Genomic DNA, 15,574 nt, shown 5'->3' with positions numbered 1-15,574 from the left:
GCTCTTGCCTCACGAGCGGGTCGCCCCGGCGGTCGGTGACGTGTGATCCGCGGCCGTTGCTCCGGGCTGTGGCTCTCGAGCACCAACGTGGGTGGGACCGTGGCCAGCGTGTCGCAGCAGCGGTGACGTGTGGTCAGTGACAGGGCCCACGGACAGCGGGCGGTCGAGCGCAGGGCCAGCGTGTCGCACCAGCGGGGCGTTGGGCGCTCGAGGGCACGCGGGAGGGGGGGCACCGGGCCGTTCTGTTGCACTAGCGGCCGGGCGTGTCGCGTGCTGGCTCCCGTTGGACCTGGGCCGCAAAGCACAACCGTGAAGGGGCTCTCGAGCCATTGTGTGTGTGATTGTGTGGCCGACGGGCCCGGCGTGAGGACGGCTTGAGGCCTTTGAAGGCGTGAGCTAGACGGCATCTCCCGTTGCCACCGTGCTCGTGGGGACGAGTGTGGAAGTGGTCTCGGCGTGTGGGGCTGCGTGGCGGTGACGTGTGATAGATGGCAGCGAGGACAGGTGTGAGGAGGATGTCAGGCCGTCGTGTTCCCTCAGTGTGTGATAGACGTCCGCTTCCACGGGGCCTGAGTAACGTGGTCTCCCCCGCTCCTGAGCCACGGCCACTGCGGCTGCCTTTCCTTGAGGCTGAGGTGAGTAGGGCCGTTTCTGCGGGGGTGGGGTGGGCGGGTCTGTTCTCTTGGGACAGGCCTTCAGCACTGCTGCTGAGGCACCCTGAAGTGCCTTGTCTGAGTGTGCCACCATGCTGTCTCCTAAATTCTGGAGTCATCCCAGAGGTCTGCAGCACCCAGCAGTGGGGCCTGGTGACTTTCAGTTCCATTTGCTTCCAGCGAGGCTTGGGATGTAGAACCCAGCAGTCCCAATCCCCAGTCTCCTGAGATCCCACTGCTCTCACTCCATCAAAGGAATTGAAACCAGGAGTTCTGAATTTCAATTACAGATCTTATTAGGCTGCTCAATTCCTAACCCCTTTCCAGGCCCCTCCCAATGAATACTGCCATTAATCTCTGTAGTCTCTTTATCATTTCTCAGTTTACCATGTTCTGAGCTAACCATTAGGTCTTATTTCTGCTAGAGCTGGAAATAAATGAATTGTGCTCTCCTGAACTAGACTGGTGTTATCATTAGAACTTCCTGCACTTCCATACCAGGAATAGAATCTGCCTTTCCATGCTCCTAGTCCCACCCTATAGTCCCCTTTTCTCCCCACAAAAAGTAGGCTTTTGCCAAGGGTCTGTACATGCTCCCAGGCTCACGCTTTTGTGGTGTACATGCACTGGGTCACCCAGCTCTTGGTTGTTTAGCATGTACTCCCCATGCTCCTGGCACAATTTGCTGCTGATAGCCCTTACTGACATCTAGGTATTCTGTTATTGCACTGTCACAATTTGCTATCTCCATGCTTCCCTGTCTCCTGGTCTAAAGTGGCATATTGTGACTGAGGGGGAGAACTCCCATCACAATTTGCTGCCCCTTGACCAGGGGATGGGAAGAATAGAGTTAACCAATTGTGATGACAGTTCCCTATCTGTCATAATATGCTATTGGCAAACAAGAATCGCTTACTTTACATGTCAACACTTTAAAAAGTATCTAAACTTATTTTTAGAAACAGAATTAACACTTATTTTTGTGACTTTAGCTAAGAGTACATTAAAATTGAATTTCTCTATTATTACTTATTTGTATTTTGATTATATAATTGCAAGAAAACCAAAATATTTACCTTTTAAAAAGCTATACAGTAGACACATTTTGTAAACATCACAACTATAATTGCACAAAGTTTGTATACGCTTCTTTTTTACTGCTCAGGATGTTTTCATTGGTTCCCTGTGGAAGGCAGAGCACGTGTTGCCCACCTCTTGCAGGAGTCACACTGTGCCTTTCGGGGGAAAAAAAGATGGAAAAAATGACGACACTAATTGTGCAAAATATAATTTCAATTAACTCAATTATAAAATATTTATTGAACTTCTGCTGTGATTTTTAACTTTCTAGTTACATATCAGTTGAAGTTTTTATTAATTTGGAATTATTACCACAATCCTGACCCTTATCCAGGTTATTCCATCTGCGCTAATGTAACTGCCTAGATACTGGGCCATAACTTCAGTTCTTGTGCAATGAACTATCCTATTCTGTTTACTTACCTGCTCAAACATATGGCATGTGTTTCTAATACACTTTTGTGTTTCTTAGCATTATGCAATCTTTGTTTTCCTTCTTGCATGTGACAGGGTTGCAGCAGTAGACTTTTGTGCTCTCTGCAAAATCAATATAATTTAATCAAATGATTTCGTAATTATGGAAACTATAAATAGAAGTAGATTCATTAATAAATGTCACTTATTTCAAGAACTACAGTAATGATTTGCAAATATTTTCCTTTCAGGTGCGGGGGGTCATATTTAAATAATATTTGGTACCCTCATCTATTTCTCTTAAACTGTTAATTTGTAGATATAACTATATCCTACTGTATTTCAGTGCTCTTTTGGTTTCAACCATTTTTTATTTTTCACTAATGAAACACAATATTCATACAGAGAACCCAGTTTCTTTCATTAGGGTACCAAATTTGTGACACATTTTAGTACATTTATTAAAATAACTATTATGACATTCTACTCTGACTTCACTAGGAATATATAACAAAGCTATACCTGATTTTTTCCATTAAGAGAATTGCTATTTTTCTCCTGTACATACATAGGATATCTTGTGTGGTTTCCACATTAGTTCTACAATCTTATGCATTTTTAAAATAGAAAACTCATCATAACTAAGAAGTAGTCAAAATTTGACATTAACCACTTTTAGGATGGATGGTCTAACAGTGTGCCCAACCACTAGTATCTTGTGTTCCACAGTTTCTGTTTTCCAGAGTCACATAGTAGATTTTTCAGTTTCTCAGTGGAGGAAGAATCTAAACTTTAAAATGAATAGCCAATAGCTGACTTCATAATTGGATTTCATGCTTTCATAAAGTCACTCTCAATATTTAGTAATGGCTTACTTTTTTATTTAATAAATGCTTGGAATCAGTACATGCGCACACATACGGTTTCATATTAAGGTATGCATATACCACCTGCCTGAGTCTTGGGCTATATTTGCTATTACTGTGCCATTGATAAGCCCTTCATACTCATGCTAAATATTAGTGTTTTGAGCCCAAGCTGAGTGAAACAGTCACATGCTCAATTCCTACCAATTCAGTGTCCACCCTTTTTAATAGTGAGCACAAATATGTGCTGTTTCCGTTTTTATCTTTAGCTATCAGGAAATTAATCCGATCTTGTTGTTACATCACATTTATTGAAAATAGCATCCCACTAATACTGCATGTTAACTATGAATATAAATATCATCTAAAAAGTCATCTCCTAACTCGCATGAGATGTAGGGAGATGGGGTGAGATGCTCCTCCCCACCCTACACAAACAAATCCCTTCCAGAACTTGGCTCACATGAGAGGGGCATGTATGGGAGGGCCCTAACCACCATAGATGGGCAGGGACTCCTAAGATCCTGATATAGACACAGTGGCCAGACACACCACTGGGGGGGCTCAGACCCCCTGGAAGGCAGGTCACCACATATTGCATGGGGGTGTCCACACCTCTCTAGATGGGCTGGGCCCTCTAGATCAGTGTTTCTCAAACTTTTGTACTGGTGACCCCTTTCACATAGCAAGCCTCTGAGTGCGCTCGTCCTTATAAATTAAAACCACTTTTTAATATATTTAACGCCATTATAAATGCTGGAGGCAAAGCGGGGTTTGGGGTGGAGGCTGACAGCTCGCGACCCCCCATGTAATAACCTTGCGACCCCCTTTGGGGTCCTGACCCCCAGTTTGAGAACCCCTGCTCTAGATTGTGGCATGTACGTGGGAAAGGAGAGGTGCCCTGTCTGCCTATTCTACCAGCCCCCAATAACTCCATGTCCCATCTTTCCGGTGTCCCTCCCCATCACCTAACCTTCTCAACCCCTCTCCTTCCCACCCAGTCCCATATATCCCACTCCCTTGCTCTAAGACCACCGCCCCCATTCCCACCTACTCTTCCACCCCAGTCACGTTCCAGGGAGCAGTTGCATGTGTAATTTTTTCTCCTTTTTTTAAAAAAAAGTTTCAGCATTTTCAGAATATTCTGCTGTACTTAGATTACATTTCTACAAAACCAAAACTCCCTTTGACAGAGGCAGATTGGAGCAAACTGTACCTCCTGCTTTTATTTCAGATTTCTGTCCTGGGCTGGATTTGCCACCAGGCTGTGGCTTAGGTTTGGTGATCATAACAGTCCCCCCCTTGAGCCATTCAAGATGTGTGATGTAGAGGTAGTTTCCAGCTACCTTCTTTCTCTATGCAGGCTCAGTATAGTCCATGTGCCATGCCATCAAGCACTTTAAAGAGTGGTGCTCTTAACAGGAGAATTAAAGTTCTTGGCTAATAATGTAATTTGATTTCCCCCAAAAGGATATAGTGTATGATAGCATACACTCCATTGAGATGGCTCTCAAGCATTTGAGACCGTGGTGTGATGATCTCTGAGACCTGGTTTGATCTCTATCTGTGATCAAACATTCACTACCAGAACATGTGAATATTAAGAAAAGTGGGAAGGTGGAGGAGGAGCAGGTACTGTATCTCATGAACCCCTTGTTCAGATAGCCCCAAATTTAGGTCAGTGCCCAGGAGGCACAATTTCAAGCCAATCAAAGAAAGGAAAGGGAAACTAAAGGAGTTTTAATGCCAACCCAGGATGTCAGCCTTAAAGTCATTTGATTTAAAAAACAAAACAAAAAACTTGTGCAAATAAAAATTAAAAATTGCAAACTGCAAAATCACAGTAAAAACATATGAAGTGTTCTACTAGAAACAATGTGAGATGTGATTGTTAACCCTAGCAACTATTAATATTTTCAATTGCTTGCTATTAAAATATAAATTAAATAGTGCAATAGCATCTGTTTGCACAGTGTTAATATAAATGAAGTGTAAGATTAAGAAGAGTAATAAAAACAAAATTTTAAAAAGTAAATAATGAAGAGGCAGGAAACAGCATTGACAGTGGATTACAAGAAATGGAATCTGATTCAGGGACTGGAACCGTAGATAAGACAAATTAGTGAACTGCTCTGAGGCTTTATGCAGACATATAGACAGAAAAGGAATTCGTTAAAATACTAAAAGCATGTATAGGAATGCTGTTTGTGTTTCACTGTATTCAGTCTTCTTTAGCTGCTCAGTACATCGTTTCAGGTAAGGAAGAGGTGCCTTTTCTAGGCATTGAGATGCTCTATGCCTTTAAAAACAGCTCTGGTAAGCGGACCGTGAGATACCCCTTTGCTAAGCAGTGTAAACAATAGTCTTCTTGCCACGCACAGCTTATTTTTGTAACCCACACAGACAACTCGCCCCAATTCTAGTAAACTCTGTGTCTAGTTTCCCCATTCTCCCCCCGTTGTCTGGCAGAGGCTCTTAACCCCGGCCCCTACTCCCTATGCCTGATTTTGCCCCTCTCCTTCGCCTGCCTCCACTAGCTGCATGATTTCCTTGGGCGTGCAGTCTGGATCCCTGCACTGCAGATTCGATCCCACCTCTCCGATTTGTCCCCTGTCCCCTTGTAACGCGGCTGCGGGAACAGCAGGACGTTGTATAATCCTAGTTAGGGAAGCAGGCGGGCTTCAGGAGCAGATGTGCGTGAGCATGTTCACTGTCCACGAGCATGCTCAGTAGCGCAAAGCTGCACATTGCGCTGGGGAGTGATTGGGATACAGTTAGCCGCCGCCGCCTCCGGCATCTATCGATGTTCTCAGGGCTCCAGTCGCCATTTTAGGGGGAGAGCAAGGGAGGCAGAAAGACGGGCTGGTAGGTGCCGGGGCGGTGTGAACAACTCCTTTCCTACATGCCCTGCTGAGCTGAGCGGCTTACAGCTCTGCTTGCTTGCCGAAGGCCGTTTCCTCTAGCCCGCGGTCCCAAGGAAACGCTGGCAGTTCACTCTCCTTCCAGACAGTTTCTCCCCCCGCCCCTGAGTTTGCTTTCACCCCTCCCCGTTTATAACAATCGATTGTTCTTTGGGGCTGGAAATGGGTGGATTGGGGGAGGGGTGGTGTGTTGGGTGCAGGGAGGTTATGGTTTTTCCTCTGGTGGCTTCACTGAAAACCATACAATACACGTTTTGTTTTGCCTCTTGGCTTCCCTACAGATTGTGTGTGTTAACCTTGTCTTTCACAACTGTGTGCCCATTTCCCCACACCTGCTTGATAGAATTAAAGAAAGGTTATTGTCAGGAGGAAAACGTTGCTAGCCAGTGTTGCTCTTCTCTCACCTTTGTAGCAGTCCTTAATCACAGTCTGAGTGCTGGTAACTGGTGGTCTGTCTCCTCTGTAGTTGCTACTGTCTGCAACAGCTTTCTGTTATCTCTTTTCATTTGTCCATCTAGTTTTGAATCTTAGCTGAAAGTCTTTCTTTTACGTATACAATACCTTTTTAATTTGTCACTATAACATTACTATTTAATGTTGAAAGGCGTTAGGATATGTTCTGTATGGAAAAATTACACCATTGCAATGTAACTGTTTTGTAAGTATTTTTTTCTCTTGTTTCAGGCACCCGCAAGGCATTCCTTGCTCACAATGTATAGAACAAAAGTAAGCTTGAAAGATCGTCAACAACTTTACAAACTGATTATTAGTCAGTTGCTGTATGATGGATACATAAACATTGCCAATGGCCTGATAAATGAGATAAAACCACAATCAGTCTGCGCACCATCTGAACAACTGCTGCATCTGATTAAACTAGGTAAACTGTAATGCAGGATTCATGTACGTAAACTAGGAATTGCAGACTTTTTTGATGAAGTTCAGGTATGTAGGTCCTGACTCAGCACAGGGGCTGGACTTGATGATCTTTAGAGGTCCCTTCCAGCCCTACATCTCTGTGATTCTGTAGTGGACTCAGTGCAATCTAAAAGTAGATGTTCTCATTCACTTATATAACGATAACTCCTAATGTTGCTGTACAGTTGTCATATTTATGCTTAGATAACAAAATACAAGTCTTTCAATAAATCTTTTCTAGGATCTACTTATTTATTTGTACTTTTTCAAATTATAATAGTGCCTATCCAATGCCCTGGATCCTCGACAGTCTTCTAAAAGTACATGGAATAAATGGGGCTGTTAGATCTCCTAGATAAAATCAAGTAATCCATTAATATAAAAGAAACTAACTGACCCACCAAATCGCACATCAACACTAGTAGACCTACTCGAGACCAGTCTCCTCGCAGACAGGAGAAATGGTGGGCCTTGCATTGTGTCTTGAAGATAAATAAATAAACTGTTACAGATGTAGAAAGGAAATGGGTTTTAGAGTTCCAGGACCCTCACAGAGAATGCTCTGCCAGTCACTCCCTCTCTCTTATGAGGTTTCAGTTCAGTTGCCGCATGTCACAGGGACTGTTTCATGTTGGGGGGGGGGGGGGGGAGGCTGAGGAGGCAGGTAGGTCCCAGGTTTTTCAGGGTATATAGTAATAGGTTTGTTACTGACACTGGTATTACTTGTCAGATCAGAATTCAGTTTTTTTTATTGTCTGACAAATGTCTGGGTGCTGGTGTAAGTCTAAACGTATTTCTCTTTTAAGCAGGTGAATGCACTATGTATTGGAGGATGGAACTTAATAGGAAATCTCTGTTAAATGTTGTTTACTTTCTAATCAGGAGTAACTGAAGCAGTGTGGTCCAGTGGCTAGGATACTGGACTTGGACTCAGACCTGGGTTTTAGTCTCTGCTTTGTGACCTTGGTCAAGTCACTTCACCACTCTATACATCTGTGTTTTCTCAACCCTTTTGTTTCTCTTATATTTACATGATAAGGCCTTTGGGATAGGAACTGTCTCTTACTATGATAGACTCTCTTAGTGTGTGTAGTGCCTCTTAGCATGCACCATTGGGGCTTCTGTATGCTTCTGGAATATAAATAATAATAATGCGTGGTAGGGTAATTTATTCACCAACAGATGCCAACAAAATATCGTGGAAAGTCTTGTAACTGAGTTAGGCAGAAGAATACTAATGGAAAAGTTAGTGAAATCTGCTAAAACCAAAAAGTATTGTGTCCCAGTGTGGTAGCTTAGCTTCAAAGTAAACTTAGATCTGTCACTAGTCTGGTTTGTGTGTGTTTGTTGCAGTATTAGTGTTGGAGGCACTTTAACAATAAAGTGACAGAGACTAAAAGTATCCTGTTTACTGAAAATACTCCTAATTTTTCCATGGAGCAGAAATAATTTTATACTGGGGAGAAAACTTTTATACTGGCAAAAAACTGTGCTGCAAAATTTACTATCAAATGAGTAAAATTATTTAACGACTATTTAAAGCATTGTAAGCTTTAACAGCCCTCAAGGGCTAGGAAATCACAACAAAGGATCAAACTGCCTTCTTACCTTATTTTGTGTAACGTCTTGATTTGAATCTCAGCATGTCAACTAGCTTTTCTTTGGCTCAGACAAAACTAATGACAGTAACTACAAGGAGCTCTAAAATGCAGCATTTAACTTTACACGTTTCAGTGGTGAGGCAATTGAGGTCTTAATATAGCTATCTTTCATCATGATCTCTTTGAACATCTACTTGAATAATGTAATAGCAGGGTGCATAGCAAATTGAAATAGTGTTTCACACATCTCTGAGAGTATAAATATAGTAAGCTTTAGATCTATTTAAACTAGGAAAATTAGTATCTCTAATTCACTACTGATGGTAACAGCAAGCATTTTCAACACCATGTCATCCAACACTACTCTGAACAGGGTTAGATGACATAGACGAGGAACACCATTTACCTCTGGTCAGACTATAGTTAATGATGTGGTTAAAATGTTGAGCTTGTACCTGCTTAAGCTGCAAATTCCACTAAGAGAAGAAGGTGTTAAATATGAGATATAAGTGTATGGAGGAATAATGGTTCTCATTATTCTTATTTGAATTATTATAGTACCTAGGAGCTCTAGTCATGGACCAGGGACCTTTACTGGCACTGCTTCATTGTGGTGATTATGGTAGCCATAATCTCTTTTTTCTTGGGTATTCTTTATTGAGCTGCAAAGGAAAAAGTTCTGTAAATAGCTGTCCTTTTTAAAAAAAACAAAAAACAAAAAACTTTTTTTTCTATGCAGGCATTACTATTTCCTGTGAAAGCTGGCTGTAGATACAATCCTGGCTATTCTAAGCAGTTACTAGTATAGTTATGAAGACTTCGTCAACCTTTTTCTGGAGAAAGTAAATATATTTAATCTCTCGTCCTTCAGGAATGGAGAACGATGACAGCGCAGTTCAGTATGCAATTGGACGCTCTGATACAGTAGCTCCAGGAACAGGGATTGACTTAGAATTTGATGCAGATGTCCAGACTATGTCCCCCGAGGCTTCTGAATATGAGACCTGTTACGTCACATCTCATAAAGGACCATGTCGCGTAGCTACATATAGCAGAGATGGGCAGTTAATAGCTACAGGATCTGCTGATGCCTCAATAAAAATTCTTGATACAGAGAGAATGTTGGCAAAAAGTGCTATGCCCATCGAGGTAAAGTATCACATGAATCATGATCAGTCAGTGAATGATAAAAATGCTACATCCATTTTATAGCATTTGTTCTGCCTCTGATAGCATACTTAAGGAAAAGTACCTTTTTGTTGTTGTCTGGAATCTGCATACAACTAGTGGTGGTGCACAGTCTTAAGAATGTTGCCGGAACAAAATAAGTGCAACGTTTGTTTTAGTAATATTGTGAGTTAGAGCAAGGGGCTAACACTTGGGACCACTGAGTTTTATTTTTTTCTGCTGTCGACTCCATTTTGACTTTGGGCAAATCACTAACCTCTGTCAGTTTCTGTTTGCTTCTCTGTAAAAGAAGGATATTGTATACTTATCATAGGGGTGTTAATGACCAATATTTGCAAAGAACTTTGAGATTATCATTCTAAGTATATGCATTAGATTTTCATCAAAAAATACAGTCTTTGCTTGGAAGATGAGGCAGGCATTGATGCATGTTTAAAACTCACTTTTTCTCTTCTACCAGGAGATCCCACGTGTTTTTTGTATCTATCTTTTAAATGCCCCAGAGTAATAACACAAGAGTTGGATAGTGGTTTATGGTTCGTTCTTTGTAAGAAGGAAGCACTCTCCATTGACTTGTTTTAAATGTTTTCTGTAGGTCATGATGAATGAGACAGCACAGCAGAACATGGAAAATCATCCTGTTATTCGGACTCTATATGATCATGTGGATGAGGTTACATGTTTAGCTTTCCATCCAACAGAACAGATCCTGGCATCTGGTTCAAGGGACTATACGCTTAAATTGTTTGACTATTCAAAACCTTCTGCCAAAAGAGCCTTCAAGTATATCCAGGTTAGAGGTTATAGTCTTTTTTTTTTTTTTTTTTTTTTTTTTAAAGTTTGAGGTCTACAACTACCATGATAGCAATTAGCTACTTTGTGTCTGCATGCAGAAATAGCTAGATACACAGGAGTATGCTATTATCCAATTTGCAGATACTCTTGTGATAATTATGCATACAAATTAGGTACATAAAATGTCCACTCTTCTCTCTCTATGTCCACTGGGGAAACCTGAATCTGTTAGGAGTGGTGCTTCTGGCATTTCCTTTATGAATGGTATTGAAGTTCTAGGGATTTCTTTTTGGTTGTTGAGGGGAAAATTTGCTCCTCTCTCCCCCTTGCCCCATGAATTGGCTTTGAAAATTGATATAGGACTTAGAGCAGTGTTTCTCAAATGCGGCCACCGGGGGCTTTCCTTGTGGCCACAGCCCTCTGGGCAGTCATGGGGGGGCGCAACGCATCAGCCCCTCCTCCGAGGCGATCAGTAGTGGTTGGGCCCTGCCCTCCTCTGGAGACACACAAAACAGGAGCAGGCAGCCAGTGAGTGTCTCACCTTCCCCGAGGCAGTGTTGTTGGGCTTCAGTCATGGGGCTTAAAGCTTTGTTCCCTGGCCATGTGGTGGTGGTGGGCTCTGTCCCTGAGCTCATCATCCCTCTCCTTACCCACCTCCCCATCCAGGGCTTAGTGTGTCCCCAGGTTTGCCGGGACTGAGTAAGTCTGCTGTGAAAAGTGATGTTTGTTTGTTAGCACTTTTCACAGCAGACTTACTCTCTGGCAAGTCTCTTTTTTCTTTTTTCTTTTTGGGATTTAAAAAAAAAAAGTGCAAAGCACCTTATTTGTGTTTCTATTCTGTTTAGGTCCAGTAAAGAATAGAGACAACTGTACATTATTTTTAATATTGAGTCTGCAAAAAAATCCTTCATAAATAAATTACAATGATTTGGACATGTATAGAGTTGGGGGCCGCACTTTGAGGCCAACAAAAAATTTGTTGTGAGAACCCCTTCAAGTATAATCCTGATCGATCTAAATATGTTACTGCTATATAGTGGAGAGGGGAATGGTGTTCTCCAATTTGTATCCTGCCCTAAACCCTGTACTAATTAAGAATTGAACTTACTTTTTTTTAAAGATGAAAATATCATAGAACTTCAGACTTGTGAATCCACCAGGATTTTCTCTCTGCAAATAGGTTCTTTATATTAATATTGATTTATATATTTCTCATCACACAGGAAGCAGAAATGTTACGCTCCATCTCTTTTCATCCTTCTGGTGACTTCATACTTGTTGGTACCCAGCACCCTACCTTACGGCTTTATGATATCAATACATTCCAGTGTTTTGTGTCTTGCAATCCTCAAGATCAACACACCGATGCTATATGTTCAGTAAACTATAATGCAAGTGCTAACATGTATGTGACAGGAAGCAAGGATGGATGCATCAAATTATGGGATGGTGTTTCAAATCGATGTATCACTACTTTTGAGAAAGCACATGATGGGGCTGAAGTCTGTTCTGCCATCTTTTCCAAAAATTCAAAGTACATCCTGTCAAGTGGAAAAGATTCTGTAGCTAAACTATGGGAGATATCCACAGGTCGAACGCTGGTCAAATATACAGGTATGTGGCAAAAATTGTTCATGCAGTAATCAGCTAGTGATGGGAATGATATTGGATGCAGTACAAAATTTTTAAGTGCTTAGTCCAGTGTCTGATGCGCTCAGTTAAGTATGTGAAAGATTTTTTCAGAATTTACTCATAAGATCATGATAGCCTTGTGCTGTTGAACAGTAACCTCTAAAGTTAATTGAAAGTTTTCTTCTGTGAAGATGAAATTCTAGGATTCCCCACTTTTTTTCTTTTCTTGGTCACAGATAACAGATATGTCACTTCATTCCATTCTTGACTTTCTTTAGGCGTTGGTCACTGTCTTACACTAATATAAGTGGATTTGGATAGCTTTCTATCATTACTTCATTTGTTCAGATGATGTATTACTATTCTGCTGTCTGGTTTGCTGGCTGTTAGCTGTCTGTTAAGGGAAAGCATCATCATATACAACTCTCTTGAGTTACTCCAGAAAGGAAAACAAAAGTAGACCTATCAAGACATATATTTTTGGCAAGAAGTTGCTGACTGGTGGCTCCTTTCAGTCTTCCCTAACCTCCACAGGAGATTTTGTTACTGTGAAATTGATTCCAGAGACATTAGGGCAGTTTGATCTGCCAAAACCAGAAACTTACACTTTGATTCAATCTGCAAAAGAGCTCAGTATAATTTAACAGTGATCTTGTTGCTCATAAACTGGTAATATTTTTAACCAGCAGGGTGCAGCATAGCCTCCATAAACAACCACAAAATGTTTGTAAAGTGCAGCCACTTTACTTGATAGATTGTTTCTCTTATTTAATCAAATCAAGTGTGTGTATGACATAGTATATGTGAAACATCTTATTTTTATAAGAAAGTTTAATGCTAAACTTCTACAGTGGGAGCAATGGCCTAGCTAGATAATGGTTTATATATTATTTATAGATATTGATAATGAGAACTTGCACTTCCCTCTATTAGCTGTGCTCTTTCCAATTTTAGTTACCAATTGCTACGTGCTAAGTTTCTCACCAATACTACTGGAGGGAGAAGTGGTGTTGGAGCATTGTGCTCATGCCCTATGTTCTATGAAGGTCTTTTGATTTGGTTGACTGATTCAGTTAGGAAGGAAGGGCTTCAGGTATTCTCTATACTTCTATGAATGGTGTGTGAATACTTACAGTAGTATGGAATTCTTTCACAGGTAAACCTGTTTTGTTGGAATGTATATAGGTTTTCTTTCCTCAAGATAGCTTTTGAAGGACGAACCCTCACATTGTGGTGGTATTGACTAGTACAATGTGGAATTGCATATTTTAAAAAAATAAACAAACACAAACAAAAAACCCTTTTATTTCCAAGCACCTCTTTGAACTTTCCTATAAAGAGGCTGAAATATGGCAAAGTATTGTGCCCAGTGCCATTTATCTCTCTTTCACCCTTACCCCCCCCCCACCAAAAAAACACCTACTGTAACGAATTCATTGAAAGTCACTTGTAGTTGTAAGTGATTGCACTGATGTATTTTTTAAGTGTGGGAAAAAATGAATAATTTATAAAATTTTATTAGCAAAAACACATCTAGACTGTCTAACGCCAATACTGATAGTTGTGACTTCTGCATAGGTACTACGTAGGGGGATGTAACATAATGAATTTTCTCTATAAATAAGCATACACTTTCATTGAGCATCTGAATTTAATGCTTCTGCACATGAGGGACTAATACTATTGGTTTTGAGTCAGGTAAAGAGTGGGTAGGTGCTGTGTAAGCTTGGACAGATCACGAGACGTTCAGCATCCCTATTAAAATACTCCTTGAGTAGAAATTGCCCACCATGCGAAATATTCTTCATAAATAAATAGTTTCTTCCTTATTCCCAAACTCATCTCGTATTCCTTAAGTCAGGATTTGATGTAACTGCCCAGAAAGATTTAAAAAATGTGAAGGTGTGCCTTCATTTCACAGTTCTTTCTGCAGTCCTCTGGCTTCTGATGGTCCAGTAGTAGTTTCAGCAAGTTTTGATGAGCCTTAGTGATCTGATTCTCAAATCTGAGCTGTGTTCAGCATCTGATTCTAATCTTTTTATTACATTACATAGAGGTGTGCATGCTTTGTGCATTTATATTTATATAATATAAAAAAATGCACAATTTGCAAGAGCATTTTCCCTATCGTAATTGTCATTCTTCAGGCCTGTGACTATTGCTGCTTCCCTTAGTGCTACTGAGGTTTTAGCAAATAGCCTTTCTGCAGTGAGGGTGAGAGGAGAAATGTTAGAGCACAGTTTCGTCAAAGAACCCTTCTAATTGTTAATCGGTGAACACAAAGCTGGCCCTTGTTGATGGTCGTTAGCAAGTAATATCGAAAAGAGACTCCTTATGCTTTTGACAATCTGCCCTTTAAGCAAGGCTACTCTAGGTTACATGTTTTACTTGCACCTTTAATGAGTATCATGTCCCTGCTATTATAGGAGCTGGTTTGAGTGGACGACAAGTACACAGAACACAGGCAGTCTTTAACCACACAGAGGACTATGTGTTACTGCCTGATGAAAGGACCATAAGTCTCTGCTGCTGGGACTCAAGAACTGCAGAACGGCGAAATCTTCTGTCATTGGGGCATAACAGCATTGTCCGGTGTATTGTTCATTCTCCTACCAATCCTGGTTTCATGACATGCAGTGATGACTACAGAGCTCGATTTTGGTACCGAAGGTCAACCACAGACTAAAGACAGTTTCATAAAACAGTGATTATCTAGATTAATTATACCATTTTATATTAAGTGTACTGCCAACAGATGCCTAAATAAGAGCCATGCTATGTCTGTATTTAACTTTGTCAAACATGGTGGGAAAAGATGAAAGTACTGAGATTGAGTTTTCCCTCACTCACTGACCTTATTGGTGTGTATGGCATCAATTGTGTAAGTAGTCAACCATTATCCTTGAATACAATGAATCCTTCCTGCAGGGATAGTTTTAAACTTGCTCTTACATGTCTAAGTTTTCAAAATGTTAGTAATTTAAGTGAATCTTGCTCAATCTGTATAGAATTTCTCCATTACGTCTGTGCAAACCTATTAAAGTATTTTTTTTAAAAGAATGGATTACACAAATTCTCAGCAGAACTTGGCCAGATATTTTAAAGAAGCTTTAAGTTGTATTTCAGTTCTGATTCATGCACTGTGCAGTGAAAGCTCTGGTTTTGTATCTTTTTATTCATTAAAAAAAAAAAAATTGGCCAAGTGGCTCTCCAGCTCTGAGCCAGAATTTTGTGCCATAAGAATTTGAACATCCATTTTTAAATAGTTTAGATGAAATCAACAAATGATGATGTTTTAGTTCTGATATTAAAGCTCAGACTTGAAATCTGGTGGCTGACCTTCATTTGAATTTCTCTTAACTAACTGCTGTAACCTTGAAGCAAATAGAGGCTTGCAAGCTGACCTGAACCCCTCAGGACCAAGACCTGACTACAAATGTCGTGTAGTGTGTAATTTGTATAGCATGCATTTGGTCTTTGTTTGACTTAGGTAGTCTCTTATCACT

At 40.8% G+C, this 15,574-nt stretch overlaps 1 protein-coding gene across 1 annotated transcript; it reads left to right on the top strand.

The window, feature by feature from the left end:
* The first annotated feature begins 51 nt into the window (after window positions 1-51).
* Window positions 52-15,398, top strand: CSTF1 (cleavage stimulation factor subunit 1). The gene is made up of 6 exons (XM_007059764.4): window positions 52-635; window positions 6,619-6,814; window positions 9,325-9,602; window positions 10,237-10,434; window positions 11,660-12,050; window positions 14,495-15,398. The coding sequence occupies exons 1-6, from the start codon at window positions 489-491 to the stop codon at window positions 14,752-14,754; spliced, it is 1,470 nt and encodes a 489-aa protein (XP_007059826.1). The 5' UTR covers window positions 52-488; the 3' UTR covers window positions 14,755-15,398.
* Window positions 15,399-15,574: the final 176 nt, after the last annotated feature.

This window comes from Chelonia mydas, chromosome 13, assembly GCF_015237465.2.
Source record: "Chelonia mydas isolate rCheMyd1 chromosome 13, rCheMyd1.pri.v2, whole genome shotgun sequence".
In the NCBI taxonomy this organism is placed as follows: Eukaryota; Metazoa; Chordata; order Testudines; family Cheloniidae; genus Chelonia; species Chelonia mydas.
This window is presented reverse-complemented; position numbering and strand designations above follow the sequence as displayed.

Coding starts and splice junctions, on each gene's coding strand:
- CSTF1 (XM_007059764.4), top strand. CDS start 489: ATGGCAGCGAGGACAGGTGTGAGGAGGATGTCAGGCCGTCGTGTTCCC. Junction 6,815..9,324: donor GCTGCATCTGATTAAACTAG/GTAAACTGTAAT, acceptor CTCGTCCTTCAG/GAATGGAGAACGATGACAGC. Junction 12,051..14,494: donor AACGCTGGTCAAATATACAG/GTATGTGGCAAA, acceptor CTGCTATTATAG/GAGCTGGTTTGAGTGGACGA.